General features: G+C 46.9%; 1 protein-coding gene across 4 annotated transcripts in view; it reads left to right on the top strand.

Moving 5' to 3' along the window:
• Positions 1-23,645, top strand: part of ST3GAL3 (ST3 beta-galactoside alpha-2,3-sialyltransferase 3) — a 166,812-nt gene that overhangs the window by 117,887 nt on the left and 25,280 nt on the right. For all 4 annotated transcript variants that reach the window (XM_059689882.1, XM_059689884.1, XM_059689883.1 and 1 more), the window contains one exon: positions 22,783-22,877. In XM_059689882.1, coding sequence (XP_059545865.1) covers positions 22,783-22,877 — 95 coding nt within the window. The remainder of the gene's footprint in view (positions 1-22,782; positions 22,878-23,645) is intronic.

Below are 23,645 nucleotides of genomic sequence, written 5' to 3' on the forward strand. Positions count from 1 at the left end.
CACAAAAACAAAATTGTCACACAGAGGGTTGATGCTATGATAGCTGAAAGTATAGGATGCTGTGAATACACAGAAAGGAGGCACCAAATTAAACTGAGGGAGTCAGAGAAAGCTTTTGTTTTTCTAAGGAGGATTTTCTGAGGATTCCTCTTCTATCATTATTGACAGTACGTACCTCTTGATCTTCATTATAATTATTTGCTTCTAGCATTTAAAAGCCAGAGATGATCCTCTCATTGGTTCATTGATAAGTGATATCTCACCATCATTCAGTTGAAAACATTTTTTCTGTTTTGGTTTTGTATTTAGCCACGGCAGGGGCTACAAATGTCAGTGGATGGGATCGATTATGTCAATAGTCACTCAATATATGTGGTCTGTGAACCTGAAATGTTCATGGGCCCCTCAAGGCCATACCCAACCAGAGCCAAAGAACTATGCCTTTTCCTGGGGCCCTGACCTCTTCTGGAATCACTCACTGTCTGCCCCACACCCCTGTATTCTCTCAGAACTGCCTGTTCCCCAAGACATCCACGTAAGGACATTGTCATGGTCCCCCTCAGCAGCCTGGACAAGATGCCGGCAGTTCCTTTCTCTCCCGGCTGTAAGCCAGCTGCTCTGGGAGTGTATGTAACAGAGAACACCTTGAGAAGCCATCTTTTTTGGGCAAAGTGGTTAGAGAAGGATTTTTGAAGGAAGTGGTAGTTTATCCAAGTCTTAAAGATTTCATAGGACTTAAGCAGTTGAAAAATGATGGATGTTTTCTAGACAGAGGGAATGTATAAACTAAGAGCATGGGAGCCACAGGACACTCAGAGAACTGCAAGTGTTTCGGCATATCTGGGGCACAGTGTCGTGTCCTAGAATGCTGGGAGACAAGGCTGGAGAAGCCATCCAGCGCCTGGGACCCTTTTACAAGTCGCTCTAAAAGGATGTTTATTACAATCTGAGGAAAATGGGAAATTATTGCCATGTTTTAGACAAGAGTCAAGAGAGTTAACGTGATCAGACTTGCTGTTTGGAGAGACTGTTCTAACCTAACAATGGAAGATGAATTGGAGGAGGGAACTTGGAAACATGAAGGCAGTTAGGAGACTTTTACAGTAACTGCTGAAGGCAGTCCCTTAGGGATGGAGAAGAGAGACTTGGTAACACATAGGAAATACAATCAAAGTGTCCCTTCTCTCTTCCCAGAACATCTTGTATGGCATTTCTCCCTCCACCACCACATCTGATCATGACACCGTTATTCTACCCCTCCAGGACAGGAGCCTGTCATTCCTCTTTGTGGGCAACCCTTGCACCTATTTTGCCTACTGAATTGCTTTGATGATTAACTGGGTGAGGAAGGCTGGGTAGAGGGAAGAATCTGGAATGGCTCCCAGGTTTCTGGCTTTAAAGATAGAAAAAAAACTAGGGATGCCATTCATTGAGATTGGGAACCCAAAAAGGAGGGCAGTTGTTTCTGATTTTGTCAGAAAAGAGGAAAGGGCAGAGACTGTGAATTTGGTTGCGTACGTAATGATTTGAGATGCCTATAGAACACAGAAGGAGAGAGGTGGAGTGATCACGTGCTTGTGTGAGCCTCGAGTCCAGGAAGAAAGATCAGAGCTAGAGCCAGGCAGTGGGAGCTGACAGCACGTAGAGGAAGCTTTGGCAGTGGGTGAGGCAGTATAGGGTAGGTGTGTAGACTGGTCCCAAACTGGCAGCTTATATGCTACATCCATTTTAGGGATGGAGTCCATTCTAGCTTGTTATAACCCTGCCTCTTCTTGTTGTCTTACATCTGGTCCAACTAATATATTTATAGTATCTTGTTGGCTCTTGTAGGCATTTGAGGTTATAAGTTTTAGAGGGAGAAGAAGAGAGCAGAAGGACATAACTCTGGGGAATACCAACTCAAAAGGGATTCATAGGAGGAAAAACTAATGAGGAATAGGAAAGAATGGCCAGAGAAGTTGGAGGAAATCATAAGAACAGTATTTTATTCTCTTCAAAATTATGGGAGGCAATGTAGGGAATATGTACTAAAGTATAAAATGTGGATTCCATTTGATGCAACAATTCCACTTCTAAATATTTCACATAAGGAAATAATCATATCTGTGCACGCAAGTTATTGTAATATGATGCTTGCTGCAGCATGTTTATAAGCAAAAAAATTGGAAACAACATCAGTGTCTCCTAGTTGAGAATGATTAAGTAAATGTTGCATGTCCATATGATGAAATAATATGTAGTCATTAAAAATGATGATGTCAGACTATATTTACTGACTTGTCCCCACAGTTTTGTTTTTTTTTTTAATTTTTCAAGAGCAAGTTATAGAACAGGACATATAATTCCATTTATGTGAAATGTCTAGTTATAGAAGGAAATGTCTGGAAGCCTTCACATACAAAGTTCCCAATAGCTAAATCTAGTAGAACTTGCTCTGGGGTCTGTGTCTTTGACCTTTCTGTGGCTTATGACATTGTTAAACTTTCTTGGTTTCTGCTCCTTGTCGTCTTTCCCTGACCTTTGTCCCATAGGCTGGCAATCGGGACTGAAAAGTGGCAGACTTGGTCCTGGGAGAATCCTTCAAAACTGGCAGCTTGTTCGTATCCTAGACACACCCCAAACAGGGCAGTTACCAGACAGTTCTCTGGAAAGGAGCGGTTATGGACAGTATTTCCCTGGACCTTAGTCCCTTTGAGTCTACATAACTCTTCAGGAAAGAAACCCTTCCCAGGGTCTCTGGGTACACGTTTCCTCTCCTTGCCCACTTCCCACACCCTCTAGCAAAATTGCCTGGCTATCCCCTCTCTCCCATGCCTTCTGTTCAATCAAAGGGTTATTTTTAACAGTGTTGTGTATACCATGCTTAAATCCTGGCAAAACACCAGAGCTTTGGAATAGACACCCGAGATAGAAATAGTCTCCCACAACCCCTCTCTTTTTTAAAGTTTTTCCTTTTAAAGTGAGAAAACAAGTTCTCTAAACTACAGGCAGCTCTACCAGTAAAGTCCCCAACACTAGCACCAAGAGGCTGGACCTACTGCCACTTTGGGACTTGCTTCAGCCCAGGGGGAGACGGTTCCTGCCACTTTCCTGGGCTTGGTGGGTCCAGAATCTGTGTGTCTCGGAATCACAGAGAGTACCTAGTCCATCCCCCATGCCCAGTAGCCAGAGGCTCTTAACTTCCAGAAGCAGCCCACCCACTTCAAGATACTCAGTAACTAGAGAGTTTTAACTAAGAAAAACCAAACTCTGCCTTCTTGTAACTTCCACCTGTGGGCCTAGTTCCGCTTGCCTGGGACACAGAGCAAGTCTAGTCCCTCCTCTCTGTCAGACTTCAGATTGGAAGCTGGTGATCATGTGCCTTCAAGCCCTCCGTAGCCAGACATCTCTGCTCTGGAAGGCCCTCCCTCTCATGTGGGTTCTCTTCTGTGGGTCAGGCCCGCATTACTACTGTTCCTTTAGGAGGCACCCAGAGTGGAGTTCCTGCTTGCTCACAGGTGGCCTGCCACATGGTAAGCATCAGGATAAGCTCTCCTCCCATTTTTTAATGTTCCTCAGAGAGACACTACTTTAGAAGTCATGTCACATTGACCGTAAGCCTATTCTTGACATGCTGTTGTCTAGTCCCCATCTCCTTCCTACTCAAGACTGTGATAGAATTTATGGGCCCAAACCAGGCCTGCCCATGTAGCTGCCTATTCAGAGCTCTTCAGATCATCCTTGGATTTTCAGCATAAGCTGTTTCTTTCCTCTCTGTTGATTTCATGATTAAGCCATTCTATCTTTGTCCAAACAGTATTCATAAAACAGAGACCAAGACAAGCCTAGAACAGTCTTGTCACTTACTTGGCAGGCGTGAGCAAAACTGTTCACCAGCTACCAAACTTGCAAACCATCCTGCCATTAGCCCAGATTGCTATTGCTCTCTCATACCTCCAGTCATTTTCTACATGCTCTTCAACAGTCCACAGTAATGTCTGAGAGCTCCGTGCACAGATTCCTCCTTTACGAGAGCACCGCCAACTTTAAAATCAGAAATCTCAGGTTTCAGACCTGGTCTGTCCCCTTCTCACCTAGGACAAATCACTTTAACTCTTTGAATCTCAGTTTCTGCATCTGTAAAGTAAGGGAAATACCCATCCTGCTTATTTCAAATGGCGTTTGTGAAGATGAAAGGATTACAGTATAATGAGAAACAGTAGGTAAGAGTAAGCTGATGATAATTCATAAACATTTATTGAAAACCGGAGTGCTTACAAATGCCTGGGGAGGGGGCGTCAGCGCTCAGGGACCTGGGACAACACAGAATAGGGCTTCCCGGGAGGGTCTTAAAGCAGGGTGAGAACAGTCAGCCTTCGCTGTTCGGGTCTGCTGTCAGGATACGTGCTGAGAGGCCTATCAGGAGGCAAGGCAGATGGGACCTCAGGGTTTGGACCTAGAGATGGAGATGTCCTTGGTGAGAGCTGTGTCTCTGCAGTGGTGGGGGTGGAAGCCAGCTGACCTCAAGCTGAATCATGAGGTGAGGATCTGTGGTCGGTGCGTGTGGACTGTTCCCAAGGAACGTGCTTGTGAAGGGAGAAGAAAGACAGTCTGGAAGCTCGGTGAGCGTGGCCGTGAGGGTAGAGTGGGTGTCTGGACGGCCAGTGGGAAGGATCCTGTACACAGCCAGGAAAAACGGAGCTACAGAGAAGAAGGCTGGCATAAATAATACAACGGGTCCTTAGAACAGTGAGGGCAGGGGTTGGCCTTTGATCTCCAGAAGGGTGCTGAGAGAGAAGCTTGAGAAGGGTGGCCATGTGTGTAAGACCACTGTGGGGCGTGTAAGAGACTGCTTACTAAGGCGGCCAAAGACTGTCAGGCAGCAGAGCAGGCCATGTGGGAGACATGACTCTGCAGTGGCTCCAGCTCATGTACGTGTGCGTGTTTTCTCCAGCCGGCTTAGTCCTCCAGGTGTAGGGACAGGGATTCTGAAAGAAGTAACTCCAGACCGGAAATCCCACCCCAGATTAACCGTGCTTCTGTAGGAAACAGCTTCTGTTCCTAAAGTGAGGAGAAAGGTGCTGGGAGTTGGGGTAGAGACAGGACTCAGGCCACTCCAGAGGGAGCAGCCATGGCCAGACCCATTGCCGCCAGATGAACAGCTGGCCAAGGACGGCTAGTTCCCAGGAGCCTCCCGGATGTGGGAGCAGTAGTCTGGTGGGTAGACCACTCTGGCTTCCCTGTGATGAGGTGGCCAAGTCCTTGTCAGGTTGTGCGCTGAACGTGGAGGGGCCCAGAAGAACCCTGGACGAGAACCCTGGAGAGGGGCTAAGGAAGCAGTCAGGCGGTGTTGCAGCATAGCCTGTGAGACTAAGCAACACGTGCCCATGGGTGAGGGCTGCTGGAGCTGTGTCAGTGGAGTATATGCAAGAGGCTGGGGTAGGAGGCACAACAGTCCCTGGGCCCTTGATACAAAGATCTGGTCTGAGGACAGTGCTTCTGAGCACCTCACGTCATTCTGGAGCCTTCAGCTTCCTGAGTTAAAGCAAGGTGGCTCACCTCTAACCCGAGGAATCAACGTCTGAGAGCAGGGCCCAGCCTGGCCCGGCACTGAGGGAGTCCTGGGGGTGCTGTTGGCAGTTATTGGTAAGTCAGGTACTACCATCAACCCTACCTCTGACCTGGCACTCCCTTTGGGAGAAGGAGGGCATGGCTGATACCAAAACTGGGAGGGGAGGGAAGGAAGTAAGGAACGGACAGTTATTGAGCAACATGGTGTGCCACGAACTTTGCATGCTTATCTCATTTCATCTGTGAGGTAGAGGCACTATTAGCCCTGTTTTTTATTCATTCATTAAACAAATATTTATTGAGTGCTTGCTAGGTGTCAGGTGCTGCTGTGTGTGCTGGAAATACAGCTGTGAGCAAAACAGACAAACATCCCGGCCTTTGTGGAGCTCATAATTGGGAAGCAGCCAAACCCAGATATATAAATAAAATATATAGTATATGAGACTGTAGGGAGACTGCTAGAGAAAAATAAAGCAGGAATGGGGACTAGAAAGTTGGAGAGGGTAACTGGGAAAGGTGACATTTACGTATGCTGATATGGGGTGTGGGGGATCGGGGAGAGATCCTTCCAGGCAGAAGAAACAGCCAATGCAAAAGCTCTGAGGTAGGACCCACAAACAGAAAAGAAGCCTATGTTGCTACAAAATAGTAAGAGATGAAATCAGAAAATTAAGAGAAGTCTAAAGCATAAGGACATTGTAGGTCATTATAAGGATGGAGGATTTTGAGCAGAGGTGTTCAAGGATCACTCTGGCTACTTTGATGAGAATAGACTGTTGTGAGGCAGGGAGTCCAATAGGAAGGAGGCTTTTGTAATAATCTGTGAGAGAGATAGTGGCTTGGACCACAGTAGAAGTAGTAGAGGTGGTGAGATATTGTCATGTCCAGGATATATTCTGAAGGTAGAGCTGACGGGTTTGCTGACATCTCAGCAGTGGTTATAAGAGAAAGAGAAGAATGTAGGCTCACTTCAGGAATTTAGCCTGAGCAACTGGAGGAATGAGGTACCACTTACCAAGAAGGAGAAATGACTGCAAGAAGAACCGGTTTTAGGGGGAGTATTAGGAACTCAAGTTTAAACGTGCAAAGTTTGAGATGCCTCTTAGACATCCACGTGGAGAAGTCCAGCCTATGAAGTGAGTGAGTTTTAGACGGAGAAGAGTAGCGAGGACTGAGCCCTAGGGCATACCCACACTTAGTGGTGCAGGAGAGGAGAAAACTGCAAAGGAGGAATGCTCAGTGTGATGGTAGGAAAACGTGGTATTCTGGAAACCAAATTAAGGAAGTATTTCAAGAGGAGTAATAATGTAATATGTTGCTGCTAGGTAGGGTGATCATATAAGTTATTGTCCAAACTCGACACTTTTGAGAGTAAAAGTGGACATTATTAAAAATTGCTTCAGGATAAAACACATAAACCAACATCGTCCCAGGCAAATCAGAGTGTTGTATGGTTGCTTTACTGATAAGTCAATAAGAATTGGCCATTGGGGAATAATCCTCGGCCATAAAAAAGAATGAAATCTTACCTTTTGCAGTAGCATGGATGAACCTAGAAGGTTTTATACTAAGTGAAATAAGTCAGTCAGAGAAAGACAAATACCATATGATTTCACTTCAATGTGAATCTAAAGAACAAAATAAATGAACAAACAAAACAGACTCATAGATACAGAGAACAGACTGGTGGTTGCCAGAGGGAAGGGGTGTTGGGGAGAAAAGTTGAAGGAATTGAGAAGTACAGATTGATAGTTATAGAATAATCATGGGGATGTGAAGTACAGCATAGGAAATATAGTCAATAATATTGTAATAGCTATTATGGTGCCAGATGGGTACTGGAAATATCAGGGGAACACTTTGTAAAGTATATGATTGTCTAACCACTATGCTGTACACCTGAAACTAATAGAAAATAATAGTGAATGTAAACTGTAATTGAAGAAAAAATATTTTTTGTTTTTCAGATAATCCAGTTAAGGGCAGTTAAAGTGTCTATGCTATAGTCTTCCCAAACCAGCAACATATTGTAGGTGGGAAAATCATTTGGAGAGAGACACCGTAGTAAATTTTTCCAGCAGCGAATACATACAATGCAGTGGGGAAAGTGAGACAGTAAATAAGGAAGGAGCTAAGGTAGCCCGTGTGTGCTGTCAGTGTTTGGAGATACCAAAAGTCTAACAAAGCATGTCATGATGAGTTGGCTCCCCTTTCCAAGTGCATAACTACACCATTGGATGCTCTTGCTTTCTGTTGCTATTGTGCTTTCCTCTATTTCTGTGTTTCCTTCTGTTAGTTGCTTTAAGTTATATTCATAACACGTATGGTATATTCACAAAACGTATGAGATGGGGGTACCATGAGAAACTGATAACAGAGTTTGATCAGGACTCTCTCATCATAAAGAAATATGAGGATGGTTGGATCCAACTGGACCATCCTCACTGTAGGGTTTGAATATAGAGACTATTTCATTTAAAAAAATTGACCATTGGATTTAGCAACATGAAAATCATTGGTGACCTTAAGTGATTAATTTAGGAGTCAGAATGGATTTGTGAGAAATGAGAGGACAGTCAGCAATGGCAAGTGTAGATAACTCTTTCAGGGCGTGTTTCAGTAAAGAGAAAGAAATGTGTGGTGGCTGAGTCGAGGAGGCAGGTGTTTAGGTTATCATTGTACTGTTCTTCCAACTCTTCTGTTTTTTTGAGGTTTTTTTCATATATAGAGTAGGAAAAGTGAAAAAAATTAAAAATTTAAGTGAAAGGGAGTGTTTAATATGAGAAAAATAACACATTGCATGCTAATGGGAAGGATAAGGTCTTGGGAGCAAACGTTCGCCTTAGTTACAAGTATAAGCAGTTTAAATAAGCAATTTAAATTGAAAGGGAAGTAGAGAATGTAGTCACAATGCAGGCAAGTAGTGATGTGGAGCATGTAGAAGTTCTGTTCTGATTGTTTCCGTTATGTCAGTGCAGTGGTAAGTGAAGTCATCTATTGAAATAAAAAGGAGGAAGAAGGTGTTGGAAATGTGAATAAAAAGGAGAAAGTATGAATAGTTTTCTAAGAGAATGGGAGAATAACTGGGCTAGTAGCATATGGTACAATTTCCAGATAGCATAAGGGCCTCACTCACTTGAAAAACTTTTTAATGTTTTTTATTGATTTCAGAGAGGAAGGGAAAGGGAGATATAGATAGAAACATCAGTGATAAGAGAGAATCATTAATCAGCTGCCCCCTGCACACCCCTACACTGGGAGCCAAACCTGCAACCCAAGCATGTGCCCTGATCAGGAATTGAACCGTTGACCTCCCAGTTTATAGGTCGATGCTCAACTACTAAGCCACACCTGCGGGACTCACTTTAATTTTTTAAAGAAAATTTTTTCTGGCTTTATTGAGATATTTAAAAATTTAAGGTATAATTGCTATGTAAAGTTATATTAGTTTCAGGTGTACAACATGATTCAATCCTTGTATACGTTGTGAAATTATCATAGTAAGTCTAGTTAACATTCATCACCATACAGTTATAGAATTCTTTTTTTTTTTTTAATATATTTTATTGATCCCTTACAGAGAGGAAGGGAGAGGGATAGAGAGTTAGAAACATCGATGAGAGAGAAACATCGATCAGCTGCCTCCTGCACACTCCCCACTGGGTATGTGCCTGCAACCCAGGTACATGCCCTTGACCGGAATCGAACCTGGGACCCTTGAGTCCACAGGCCAACGCTCTATCCACTGAGCCAAACCGGTCAGGGCAAATTCTTTATAGAGTTTTTTTTCTTATGCTAAGAACTAGAACTGGAAGTTTGTATCTTTTGATTCCCTTCACTCATGCAGCTCACCCCCACCCCTGCCTCTGGCAACCACCAGTCTGTTCTCTGTATCTATGAGTTTGGGGTTTTGTTTGTTTTTAAGATTCCACATATAAGTGAGATCATATGGTGTTTATCTTACCGTCTGAGGTATTTCACTTAGCATATTGCCCTCAAGGTCTATCCACGTTGTCACAAATGGCAAGATTTAATTCCTTTTTATGGCTGAATAGGATTCCAGTGTGTGTGTGGGTGGGTGTGGGTGTGGGTGTGGGTGACATTTTCTTTATTCATTCACTCATCAATGGACACTTAGGTTGTTTTCATATCTTTCACTTGAACCTAAGGTGAGATGAAGGAGCATGTGTTTTTCTCTAGCCAGCTGCATTTTTCTGTGCAGGTATATGCCCAGAGTAGGTAGGAAATTGAATTTAACCAGAGTTGTGTTTTAACCAAGTGAGAGAGGAGCAAACAAGTTGAGGATGAATGCAAGGAAGTGATTATAATGATTGATTTGGAATTTAAGGTGGGTAAGAATTGCAGTAAGAACATAAGGAGCTGAAGGACACAGAAAAGATGAGGGACTGTTGAAGTTTAGCTGCAAGAGCAGGTGAGCTATCAATATATGGATAGGTGAAGGCAGTCAGAGTGGGAGATTGAGATTGAGATTAGAGAAGGTTTTGGTTATTAGTAATGACCTGGTCTAGGATACAATTGAGGAATAAATAGCTGAGGTAGGGTAGAGAATAAGATCACTGAAGGGGTGGGGGGGAGGGTTGGCGGGGGTGGTAAAGGCAGATCTGCCTTGGAGTTACTAGTTTCTAGATATAGAAGGAAGCTCATCTCTCCTATTTCCTGCTTTTTGAAGAAGGAATACACTAAAAATATTGAGACTGGTGATCATTGCTTCCAAATTTCTCTTCTTCACTTTTTTTTCACTTGAGCCTGTGCTGAGGGGAGAGAGACCTGCCAAGGAAGGTGGTGCTGGACTTTGCCAAACACTGGGATCTATATCCTTAGGCTGGCAGAGATCAGAAAGGCAGCTAAGGTCATAGAGCAGAGCCTGGGGGACAAAAGCCAGTCAAGCATCAGAATTGAGTCTTGGCTGTCAGGTGTGAGTGATTAGGTGACAGAAGCCCTCATAAGGTACTGAGGGCAGGAAAGGCGAGGGGTTGGAGCCTAAGTCAGTAACAACAATAATAAGGTGCTTATGAAGATCTTCCAAGGAAGGAACAAAATGGGAGGGGGCTTGTTTGTTTCCAGAATCCTTCACTACTAGACATAGGCAGTGTCAAGGGAAGATGCCTAGAATGACCTATAGCAAGTCTCTGGTCCTCTTCCTGGTGGTTAGTTGGATGGCCACGGGATGTGGAGTATGGCAAGGAGCTCAGAGTGGATGGGTGTGAAAGAGGAAATTGAATGTCACAGCTCAGGGGTTTAAGGCTGTGGCAGGTTCCTGTCCCATGTGCAGAGCCCATTGTTGTGGCTATGTATTCACTTGTCCATTGATTCTCTACAGTATGCTACGTGCAATTCTAAGCATTAGGGATGTGATAATAAAGATAAGACACAGTGATAAGACCATCTCAAAGTGACTCTTAGCTTGTCATGAGTTCAGATATAGGACCTTTTGGGTTGGCAGGGGCCAGGACATCTGTGTAGAGGTGAGAAATGGCCAAAGTGGTGGAAGTAGCAGCATATGAGTTGGTCCAGGGGCTGGAATTTTTATTGTAGGACAAGTCTTCCTATGCATCTTAAAAATAGGACTAGGCCAGTAGGGTTCCCATCTACCACTAGCTTGACCCATTCTATTTGGCAGTTCATCTGGTATTTGGGGAGACAGAATTCGGCTCCTGCAGCCTCACCCAAAATTTCCAAAGTCAAGAAAAATCTGGAGCCCCTGGACTAAAGAAGGTAGCTGGAGTATTTCCTGTAGGAACAGAGTGCCCAGCTAGGGAAATTCCAAGACCAGTCTTCAGTAATGCATTGCTCACTGGGGCGGTGAAGAGGTGTGTGATGTAATCCACCTAGGTGGTTCAAGGGCTTCAGACTTCCCTGGCCAACGCAGTAGACACACCCGTCACACTTCCCTACAGAGAGAAGCAGTTAGGCCACACTCAGGCCCCAGAGGCAGTGAACAGCCAGATGGTTTGTCCCCTAGTCTGTGACTTGGGTACTCTTTGTTGGAAAAAAAATAAAAAGGTGGAAGAATAGGTTTAGGGGAAGATAATGGACTTCTTTTAAAAAAATATTTTGAGCTAGCATGCCAGTAAGACACGGGGCAGGATGGTCCAGATGCAGTTGGTATGTAATCCTTGAACTCAGAACATAGGCCTGAGTTTGATAGGAAGACGTAGCGCCACCAATTGGTCATATGCATCTGAATGTTTGGAACCTGAACCCTCCTGAAACAGTCATATTTTTCAGTCTTTTTTTTTTTTTTTTTCAGTCCTTCCTGGGACTGTACACAGTGGTGGGATACAGAGCAGATGGTGGTCAGCCACGACTGCCCTTGTGCCCTTCACTAGGGCTGTCTTCCTCAACCCCCTCCTCTGAAGGCAGGTGGTCTTATCTGACAGGTCAGTTTCTGCTCATTCACTGGCATTCTGTCTCATTCCTAAGCAGAGGAAAAATATGGCCTTCCCTTTTCTCTGGAAATTCTATTTACCTATGGGGCTCAGAAAATAATATAACTGTATTAGTTTCCTGCCGCTCTGTAGCAAATTATTCTCTCACAGTTCTGGGTGGCAGAAGTCAAAATCAGCATCCCTGGACTGAAATCAAGGTCAGCAGGACCATGCTCCCTCTGGATGCTTTGGGAGGGTATCTGTTCCTTGCCTCTTTCAGCTTCTGGTGGCTGCTGGCATTCCTTGGCTTGTGGCTGCATCACTCTAGTCTCTGCTCCTATGTCTACATTGCCTTTCCTTCTTTATGTGGTAAAATCGCCCTCTGCCTCTCTCTCCTAAGGACACTTGTGAATGCATTTAGGGTCTGCTTGGATAATCCAGGGTAATTGCCTCATCTCAAAATCCTATCTTTATGAAGCCTATATTCTAACAGGTAAACACACACATTAAACAACTAATAAGTAAATTGTCTCGTAAATTAGAGGAAGATAATACTTAGAGGGAAAGAAAGAGTATGGCAAGGTGATTGGAACAGGTTGCAGTGTTAGATAGGATGATCAGAGTTCACCTCATGGGAAAGGTGAAGTCTCAATAAAGACTAGAAGGAGGTGAGTGAGTAAGCCAAATGATTACCTGGAAGAAGAATATTTCAGTACAGACTGCGTGGCTCAGTGATTGAGCGTCGACCTATGAACTAGGAGGTCAAGGTTTGATTCCCAGTCAGAGCACATGTGTGGATTGTGGGCTCGATCCTCAGTGGGGGGTCATGCAGGCGGCAGCCGATCAATGATTCTCTCGCATCATTGATGTTTCTATCTCTCTCTCCCTCCCCCTTCCTCTCTGAAATAAAAATATATTTTTTAAGAAAAGAATATTCCTGGCAGAGGAAACAGTTCAAGTGAGGACCCGAAGTCAGGGAGGAGTGTGACTGATAAAGTGAGCAGGGGGAGAGTAGTAGGGAGATGAAATTAAAGAAGAAACGGGGAGTGGGGTGTCAGGTTCATGGATGGCCTTATAGGCCATTGTAAGGACTTGACGCTTTACCCTGATTGAGACAGGAAGGCATTGCACGTGTGGAAAGATTGATCTTTGATAGAAAAAGGGGAAGTTTCTCAGTTTTATCAAGAGGGAAGGAGGAGGAAGTAGGTAGATGCAGGTAGTTTGCAGACTGGGTATAAGATAGACTAATCTCACTTAGCACGTATTTGTTCAGCACAGTTCTCGGTCCTGAGGAATATGGCAGTGAACAAATTCGGCAGGTCCTATTCACATACAGCTTACATTCCCCATATTATTATAGAGAACCTACTACACAGAGACGAAGCAAATGAACAAGATTATGTGAAATAGTGCTAAATGTTGATGAAGGAAATAAAATGAGTGATATTGACGGGAGGAGGAAACCCACATTCAACACAGGAACTAGAGAAGACCGCTCAGAGGAGGTGACATTTGCACAGAGATCTGAATGAAAACAAAGAGCCAGCCTTGGAGAGACCCAGAGGTGTTCTGGAAAGGTGTGGGTGCAGAAAAAAAAGTGTGTAGTATTCAAGGACTGGACAGAAGTCCGGTATACTGTGGCAGAGTGAGTACAGGGGAGGCCCTGAAATGAGGTGAGAGGTAGGTAAGGATTAGGCCATGTAACCTGTTGTTTGGTTTTATTCAGAGGGCAGTGAGAAGGTTTTAAGCAGAGGAATGGCACAATATGGTTGATATTTAGGAGTACCATTCTGACCTTTCTAGATAATGGATTGAGGGGCAAGAGTAGAAGCTAGTCACTGACCATTGCAGTAGTTAAGAAGTTATTATTTGAGCCCTGCCAGGTAGCTCAGTTGGTTAGAGCACCATCCCAATACACCAAGGTTGCGGTTTCCATCCCCTGACCAAGAATCAACCAATGAATGCATAAATAAATGGAACAACAAATCAATCTCTTTTCACTTCCCTCAAATAAATTTTTTAAAATTAAGGGGGGGGGGGGAAGGTGATGAATTGAATCTGGGTGGTAGCAGTGAAAATAGAGATAAGTAGATGGATTTAAAATATATTTAGAGATTAACAGGATTTGCTGATGAATTGGATGAAAGGCAGCCAAGAAAAAGAGATGAGTCAAGAATGACTCCAGTTGGTTTATTTGTGAAATAGGTGTTCCTCTTTGTAAAATGTGATGATCCTGGGCTAATGGGTAAAAAGAAAAAGAATGACTCCTGGGTTTTGCTTGATCAACTACATTAACCCAGCCTTGCCTTCCTCACCATCAGAGCCAGAACCTCCACCCCACACATGGTCCTATGCACCATTGGTATTCTCACCATTTCTTCGAGTCTCCATCACACTCCTGTCCTTACAACTAATCTCGCACAGCAGTGCCCAACAGTGAAATCTATCCAGCCACCTTTTTTGCTTCTGGGCTGCTGAACTGTTAACAGAGACATACAAACATTTGCGTTGATCCCTCTATGGCAGTGGTTCTCAACCTTCTGGCCCTTTAAATACAGTTCCTCATGTTGTGACCCAACCATAAAATTATTTTCGTTGCTACTTCATAACTGTAATGTTGCTACTGTTATGAATCGTAATGTAAATATCTGATATGCAGGATGGTCTTAGGCGACCCCTGTGAAAGGGTCTTTCGACCGCCAAAGGGGTCGCGACCCACAGGTTGAGAACCGCTGCTCTATGGCTTCATGGTGTCCAGCCTCTGCCAAGTACTCAGCACTGCTCAGCAGTCCTTATCCCTGGCTGACTTAGCATGGTGACTGTTGCAAACCTTTGCCATTCATAAATTACTACAGTCCACTCTTTCACACCCCAACCCCTAACCCCAGAGATTTCCAAGAGAAAAGAGGCAATCTGGTGAGCATCCTCTCAGGTTCCTCCTTTCTCTAAACACACCTACCAGAGTAGCCATCTCCACATCCTCCCTCTTTTTTCCAGGGTAAAGGCATCCTGCCTTCCGTGTCCCTCCACTCACATTCCGGCTCGTCACCTTCCACTCCTTGGAGCTTCACTCTGCTGTTACCTCTGTCTCTTGCACCCCTCCCCCTTCTCTGCTTGTCTTCATCGCACAGGAATACAAACATGCTCCATTCTCCCTTCTCCACTCCAATCTCCAGCTACCATTCCATTTTCTTCCTTTCCTCCACCACCAAGTTTCTTTAGAAATTGTCTGATCTCTCTTGAACACTTACTTTCTCACTTCTCTTTCTCCTCAACCCCCTTCACTCTGCTTCTCTTGCCTCTCCGCCCCTGATGTATGCTCCCTAAGGGGCCAGTGACTTTAATACATTCCCAAAAGCAATGCGATAAATAAAAATATGGATGTAAACTGTGTCAATCCATGAGAATATTATGAGAGTGAAAAAAGATAATGTGCATAGAGCACTTAGAACAGTGTCTAGAACAGTGATGGTGAACCTTTTGAGCTCGGCGTGGCATCATTTTGAAAAACCCTAACTTAACTCTGGTGCCGTGTCACATATAGAAATTTTTTGATATTTGCAACCATAGTAAAACAAAGACTTATATTTTTCATATTTATTTTATATATTGAAATGCCATTTAACAAAGAAAAATCAACCAAAAAAATGAGTTCGCGTGTCTCCTCTGACACGCATGTCATAGATTCGCCATCACTGGTCTAGAACATAGTAAGAGCTCAATACCTGTAAATTACTGTTGTTGTTGTTGTTGTTGTTACTGTGGCATACATCATATATTTCACAATTGCCTCTGTATTTGGCTGGCATGACCATTATCTGTGAAGGCAGGGACTCAGAGCTGTTTATTGTCATATTTTCAAAAACTAGCACAGTGCCAGGGATAAGCTGGGCTCACCACATATTAGAGAGATGAATGGTGGGCACTGGAGACAGATGGGACCGTGTCCCTGGGCTTTGGGTTCTACAGCCTCTGTTGACAGTCCAGCTATCATGCAGGCTCTCAGTGGGGGAGGGGCACTTGCCTCATAGCATCGTCTCAGCTCATAGTTCTCTCTTCCACCTCCCTTCCCTCCCTTGACTAGGAAGTTTGGGCCCCTTCCCTTCCTCCTCTGTCCACACTCGGTACAGGCTGTCAGCAGTCGGTGGGAGCCCTGTCAGTGGGAGCCGAGGCCCTGCCCCCTCGAGGGCCTCTGTCTCAGCCTCTCCATTCCTCCTTCAGCACAGGCCTCCCTGCCTGTCATACATGTTATGCATGTGGCTCCAGCCTGTCTGGACACAGATGGGGCCACAGTCCCTAAGCAGGCAGTGGGGCAGCAGCTGGCAGTATTTCTGACCTGGAAGGGGTTTGCTCTGAAACAGTAGAGACATCATTGGAAGCCTGGCCCTTTGAGCAGGGAATTCAAAGTGAAGAGCCACACAAAGGCAGGCCCCCACCCCCGGACCTCCACAGTTGAGCAGAAATTTGGCCACACTATGGAGCCTGTCACCCTGAGCTGCTCCTCCCTCTCCAGCCAACTGGCATTTACCGAGCACCTGCTGTGTGCTTGGCTGCGTGCTAGGGGTGGAAGCAGAGGGGTGTATCAGTGTGTGGCAAGCACTGTGAGGACAGAGTGCGTGAAGAAGGGTGGAGACCTGAGGAGGGCTTAGTCAGCCCCTTGTGACCCAGGAAGACTCCTACCTATAGAGAGGCTGGAGTCCTTTGAAGAATGGGCAGAAACGCAGCATGGGGATGGGAAGGGAGGAGAATTCCAGGCAAAGGGAGCAGCGAGTATAAAGGAGCGTTAAGAAGCTGGCAGAGGCTAGCCGAAGCCGGTTTGGCTCAGTGGAGAGAGCGTCAGCCTGCGGACTGGAGGGTCCCAGGTTCGATTCCGGTCAGGGGCATGTGCCTGGGTTGCAGGCACATCCCCAGTAGGAGATGTGCAAGAGGCGGCTGATCGATGTTTCTCTCCCATCGATGTTTCTGGCTCTCTGTCTCTCTCCCTTCCTCTCTGTAAAAAATCAATAAAATATATATAAAAAAATGATGTATTAAAAAAAATAAAAATTAAAAAAAAAAAGAAGCTGGCAGAGTCTAGAATCTCTAGTAGTTGGATATGGCTAGAGCTTAGGGAAAGGGAGGAGAGAAAAGGGGGCGTCTGAGGAGGGAGAGGTGCCACACCACAGGTGCCAGACTGGGAGGTGAAACGTTGTCCTCTAGTAGCAGGTGCAGTTGGTAGAAACCCTTACAAAACTGTTAAGTTCAGGACTAAACTATCTGAATCTAGAACTCAGTGTCTTTCTCCCCGTATCTTGGCTCTGCTTTTCTCCCGGTTTGACTGTTGTGTAGACGGTTTCTCTGTGCACTCACAGAGGATGGCCTCAGCAGTTTCAGGCCCAGGCGTGGCAAATTTTTTCCATAAAGGTCCAGGTAGTAGGTATTTTCAGCTTTGCAGGTCACAGCTACTCAGTTCTGCTGTTGTAGCATTAAATGAAGCAGCCATAGGTAAAATGAATGAGTGTGGCTGTGCTTTAGTATAACTTGATTTATAAATACAGGCAGCAGGCCTATGGACTGTAGTTTGCACAAGCCCTGTTCTAGGCTTACATGATCTGTACAGCTCACTATCTCAGAAAAACAGAGAGACTCCCACACCCCCCCATTGCCCAAATAATAAATCTCAGAGAAGAATTTGATTTGTTCCACTTGGGTCAGATGTCCATTGTTGAGCCAATTGCTATGGTTCCGAGGGCCGAAGTATCTTGATTGGCTAGCCTGGGACATATGCCCATCCCAGTAGTAGTGATGGGGTCAGCTCTACTGGGACCATATGGAATGAAAAGTGGGATGCACTTACAGAGAAAGGGAAAGAAATGCAGATATCCACTGCAGTGTGTCAACAAGAAAGAGCATGAACTGAGTGCCCCAAGTTACCAGCCTTGATCCAGCTTGAAATTGGTCCTGACACAGTCTCAGGGCACCACGCCAACCCCGACAGCGCTGATGGCACGCCCTGCCCTGGCTTTTCCCTCTGTGCAGAGTTTGCGCCTCCTCCGCTGCTTGATTTACACCCAGTCAGAACGCACTTGCCCCCTCACTCCTTCACACTTTGCTCCACCTGCCTGGGTGGGACTAGGGGGCAGATTCACCGGGAGGGGGTGCCTGGCAGAAGCTCCTCTGCCCTGGACGGGTGCCGCTTCACTCTGTCCAGCCTCAGCAGTCTCTTTCCTTGTCTTGATGAGAAGGTTCTCTTCTCCGTTGTGCCTTCGCCTACACTACCCTTGTCCTTGAATACCCTTCCCAACATTATCCGCAGCTCACATTTACCTGTCTCTCAAGGCTCAGGTCTGTCTTGCCATCTCCTTTGAGATTCTCCTATACCCCTAAGTTTGTGTAAGGCCTTTGAATCCCTACCTTATCCAGAACACAGGATGTGATTATTTGTTTACCTGTGTCTACCATCAGCTCCTTAGGGGAAGGTCCACGGCTGATTGACTTTAGGTCCCCAGCCAGCACTCAGCACAGGACCTGGCACTGAGTAAGCAAGTCGTTTTGGACGGGGCAGGAACTTCGTGCTCACGGTTGGAATGGTACTCGGGGTGATGCCTGCAGTTTGTCTCCTCTGCCTTTCTTTGGGCTGCTTCCCCCGGACATATGCCCACCTGCCCTCCAGAGCTACCATCCTTTCTCCTCAGACGCCTGCTGTCCCATGGGATTCATTTAGGTGGTCGGCGGTGGGAGTGGCAGCAAGGCGTTAAGCTTGACAAAGCATTTAGAAAGTGCTCACTTTGCTTGCTTGTTTGCTTGCTTGGACATGTACCAAGGTCTTACTGTGCAGGGCTATTTATGGTGGGGCTGCCGTAGCAAGATCCCAAATAAGGCCAAGGTAGATTCTAGAAACCTCTGACCCTCTGCTTTGTCCACCTGCCACTTCCCAGAGCAGGTTCTAGGAAGCTGGATCTGTGGGGTTTGGCTTTTACCCCATTGAATGACAGTCTCGCTTTTGGAGGGACCAAGGCCTCTGGCTGAATCTAATAGGCTAATTGCTGTGGCCCTGTTCTCAGGACCCACTGCTGGGCTCTGCCTTCCCTTTGTCTCTTGGGCGTCTTGGGCTGCTCACACTTACTAGGCACAGTGGCTAGAGGGCTAGAGGCTCTGCAGGCTCTGAGCCACCTCATGGGGGCTGAATAAAACGTAGTGGACACGTTAGAGGAAGAGCACGGTGGCTAGAGGGCTGGCCACTCAAGCAAACAGGCACAGATGGAGAGCTGGCGCTGTTGCCCTAATACAGCAAACCCACATCTGGAGGCACCTTTTTCAGTTGGGTTGGTGGGATGAAGACCTTACTGTGAGGCTGCTGGTGCCCACATGCAACTAGTCCCCAACCTCCAATAAGACCCAGTCAGCTTCCCTGCTGCTCTCTGGGTACGGGCTGCTGTCCTGGGCCTTAGGGAATGGTTTAGGTTGATGAGCTAGAGTTGGAGACTACCTTCTACACAGCACCTCAGCCTTACCATTGGGCACTAAATGAGCTAGAAGATCCTTTTGCCCTTCCTGACTGGTCAGAGTCTGTAGGTTCTATGGGCAGGTCAGCCCCTTGGGTCCTGGGGTCCCAGCCTGGCTGTGAGAGGCACGGGGCTAGACCCACCCACAGCACATGCCTTTCTAAAGCTCCAAGTCCCCAAATTACTATGCTCTAGGATCTAGGGGAAAAGACAGGCAGGTCCCAGTGCAACTTCCGTCTTCTCCTTCCCCTGTTCCTTCTCACGCACTCACACACACCCTCCTGAAACCTAATCCTGGGGCTGCCTCTCGTGCTGGTGCTCTCCCCAGGGCTGGCGGGCTGGGGCCTGCCTACTGGAGCCTGCCCCACCCTACCCTGTTACCCCCTAGGCCAGGGCCAGCAGGTCAGGCATCCCACACCCCGCTAGTCTGACCAGTCATTCTGCACCTCAGGGGCCACCTCCGCCCTCACCCGGCGCCCAAACTGGCACCCTAGTCTGGACAGAAGCCCCTGGATTCTATTCCAGGTGCAGCGTGAGGCTCTGCCCAGGCCACCTGCAGAATTAACACAAACACACACACATACACCACCTCTACCATCACCCCACCCCATTTCCTGTTGTTTACTGCCAGGCTCAGCTTCCAAGGCTCTGCAGGCTCTGAGCCACCCCGTGGGGGCTAAACAAAACGTAGTGAAAACACTAGAGGGAGAGTACAAGTCTCTCTGTGGGAGTCAGGCAAGACTGTCCCAAGGAAGTAGCGTTTGGACTTAAAGAAGGGATTTTCCAGGCAGATAGACAGGGAAAGGTGTATCCTTGTACATTTGATTTTTGGAGGGTTGATTTGTGACAGATTACCAGCAACTTATGGTTATTTGGCCTATTGTGAATTAGGAGAAAGTTGTGTCCATTTGCATAGCAGTGTTTTTATGATATTATAAAGTAAAAAAAAATAATCTACAGAGCTGTTTAAAAAACAATACGGGAAAAGGAAAATCAGTGCAGATATATACCAAAAAGTTAATTGTCTCTGTATTGTGGATATTTTTCATTAAGTTTGTGTGTGCGTGCACCTATCTGCATATTTATCCAAAATTAACATATAAGTGACATTAAAAATGAGGGGATTTTAGCCCTGGCTGGTGTGGCTCAGTTGGTTAGGTGTCAGTCATCCTGTGCACCAAAGGTTCGATTCCAGGTCAGGGCACATGCCCTGGTTGCCTGCTTGATCCCCCAGTAGGGGGCGTGCAGGAGGCAGCCAGTGGATGTTTCTTTCTCCCTTCCTTCCTCTCTCTAAAAATCAATTTTTCACACTACAATGGGAAGGCTGGGGAGTGTTGGGTGGGGGAGGTAAGAGATCAACCGAAGGACTTGTATGCAGGCATATAAGCATAACCAATGGACACAAGACACTGGGGGGCGGGGGGAGGGCATGTGCGGGGGGGTGGGGTAGGGGGAAGGTCAGTTGGGGGGGGGGGAGAGACATGTACTATCTGTAATACTTTAAACAAAAAAAATCTTTTTTTAAAAAGGTGTTATTTTTTTTTAAGTGAAAATTAGCATCATGAACTTTCTTATCAGCTGAAAAAGAGGGAAGGGAGAGGAAAATGAAAAAAATTGGCTAGATCGGAGGAGATTTCATTAGCACATGACATCCAGTACATATTGGAAGCAGATAAAATCCTGTCCAAGCCTGACTGAGAAACTTTGTAAAACTTTTGTCAGCTGAGCTCCAACACAGAAGGAGAGGCTCTTGCTGTAGGCTTTTCCAGGGACCTTGTTTCCTTTGCTCTTACACGTGGACTGTGGCCAGGATCCTCCGTGCCTCTAGTGTAGCGTCAGATCTATCCATCATTCAGGTTTTGTAGGCTAGGTATGAGAAACACGCGTGACCCTTGACACAGAGGGGAGTGTGCTAACTCAGAAGTGCAAAGGAAAGCTGCGGAGCGGGGGTGGGCTGTCCATGCCGTTAAGTGTGACCACGTCTTCCCAAAGGCAAGAAAGGGGACGGAGCAGGAGTGAAAGTTTTCTGCCTCTTTCAGGTTCACTTCAAAATCTCTAATATTCCACATCCGAGCGGTTACTGATAGCATTTCCCCTGGGCGTGGAGATTGTCCTGGTGTTAGTGATGGTGGGAATAGGAAATGCGAAGTGGAGTTAGAGAACTTGGGAGGGTAAGTTCCAGCTTCGGAGCTTCCAGGGCCTCTTCTCCAGTCTTCAGTTTTTCAGTGGCTGATTCCATTGAACTGGAAACCAAGAGACAGAGCCACAGGGCCAGGCCTCCACACATCCACTCTTGGCCAGGGAGGCCCTCGGCCCGCCCCCCAACCAGGCTCGGCACATAGTAGATGCCCAGGCGCCGGCCACCTTCCAGGCTGCTGGGTGCCCTGACACAGGCCTCGCCGCCGGGGTGCCGGGCTCCATGTGAAGCCACGCTGTCCACGCATCTCTGAGGAGCTTGGTCCTCCTGTGCCTTCGCACTCTGCCCTCGCTCCCTCCGCATCCTGTGTGGCCGTCCCGTCCTCCCGGCCTGCACCCTGCCTGCCCACTGTCCGCTTTCCCAGGAAAGGTGCAACTTGCCTTTTCCCTTCCCCTCAACTCAGCATCACTTCCCCCTTCCCCCGTTCTCTTGTCCCTCCCATCTTTCCTCCAGGCCAAGTCACCCCTCTCCGTAAGCTCCCTCCGTAACAGTCCCTCGCCTCCCGAGGAGCTCTGCGTTCCTGCTGTCCTCCTCTCTGCCAGCACATGTGCTCAGGCTCCTGCTTGTCTGAAGCCTCCCCTCGGCCCTGCCTCCCAGCCTCCGGGTCCTGCCGCTTTCCTCTTCTCTTCCAAATCTCTGTCTCCCGTGGCTGTTCACCAGCTCTGCCCGCTCATCGTGAACTCCCCTTCCTCCGCACCCCGGGTGGCCCACCTCTCAGGATGCTCTCCAGGGTTCTGTCTCCCTGCACTGGCTGTTTTGGGTTCTTTTCCCGCTCCATGGGGCAGTGCCTTCTCTCTGTGTTCCCAGATTGCAGGAACGGTGTGGCAGCAGTGACTGTTGGATGGGTGGCATGCCTGGACAGCCTGCCAGGGAGCTGCCAGCTCAGAAAGGCTGATCCCTGACGAGGGGCCTGGGCTCTCCACCCCTGTAGCTGGCCACATCAGACTGGCCGGACCTGCTCCTTTAGACTCAGGCTCTGCTGAACACCATCTGTCAGACCCACACAGCAGCTACCCAGTGAGCAGGCGGGGGTAGGAAGGGTATGCTGAGGTGTGAACGGTGGCTTCCGGCAGAGCCATTGGCAAGACACAGGTACAGAAGAGCCAGCCAGCACTCCAGCCTATTGCATCTGGGAATCCTCAGCAGCCCTGTTGTATTCCAGGTTCTCCAAGCCAGCACCCATGTTCCTGGATGACTCTTTCCGCAAGTGGGCAAGGATCCGAGAATTTGTGCCGCCTTTTGGGATCAAAGGCCAAGGTATGTTGAGAACCCTGACCCACTCTACGTTGACATCTCATCTTCCAGACTGATCTCCCTACATTTCAGGCAGGGCTGTATCCTCAGAAGTGCCCATGCTGGGGGTCCACCCCCTCCCTTGCTCTCAACAATGCCTTACATTCTCTTCCTCTTTCCCTTCTTGCCTTTTTTCTTACTTCTTTAATGGAATATTTACTCAGAGCCCAGCACTTTGTCAAGGCTAAGTATACAACAGTGGAGTCGACAGATAGGGTCCCTGTCTTCAGAAAGCTTCAGGCTGGTGGAGATAAGACATTCAGAGTGCAGGACAGTAAGGGATCTGATGAGGGAAGAACATGGAGCTGTGAAAAGGTGGTGCCAGAGATATTGGCACTAGAGAACTAGGTATAAGATGGAAAATCCCAGAGAAAATCGAGGCCATCCCTCACAAATGCCCCCAGGCTCTTCCATCACCCCTCCCGATGTTTTTCACCTAGTCCCTGTCCAGGCCTTTCCTATCTTGCCCAAAGCCAGTCTTTCCCCTATAGTCTCAGAACTGTCTGCTTCCATTGCCGTAGGGTCCGCACTCGTGCGGTCCTCTCCTAACTCAGACTTTCCCATCCTGAGAGTAACAGTTCCATTTCTGTGTCAGGTTCCTGCTCTGTTTCGTGGCATGATAGAGTATGAGCTTTAGGGTCAGACACAGAAGGATCAGATCCCACTGCTGCCTTTTTACTAGCTGTGACCTTGGACAAGTTGCTTAACCTGCCTGTGCTTTAGCTTCTTAAT

Source organism: Myotis daubentonii, chromosome 3 (genome assembly GCF_963259705.1).
Source record: "Myotis daubentonii chromosome 3, mMyoDau2.1, whole genome shotgun sequence".
NCBI lineage: Eukaryota > Metazoa > Chordata > Mammalia > Chiroptera > Vespertilionidae > Myotis > Myotis daubentonii.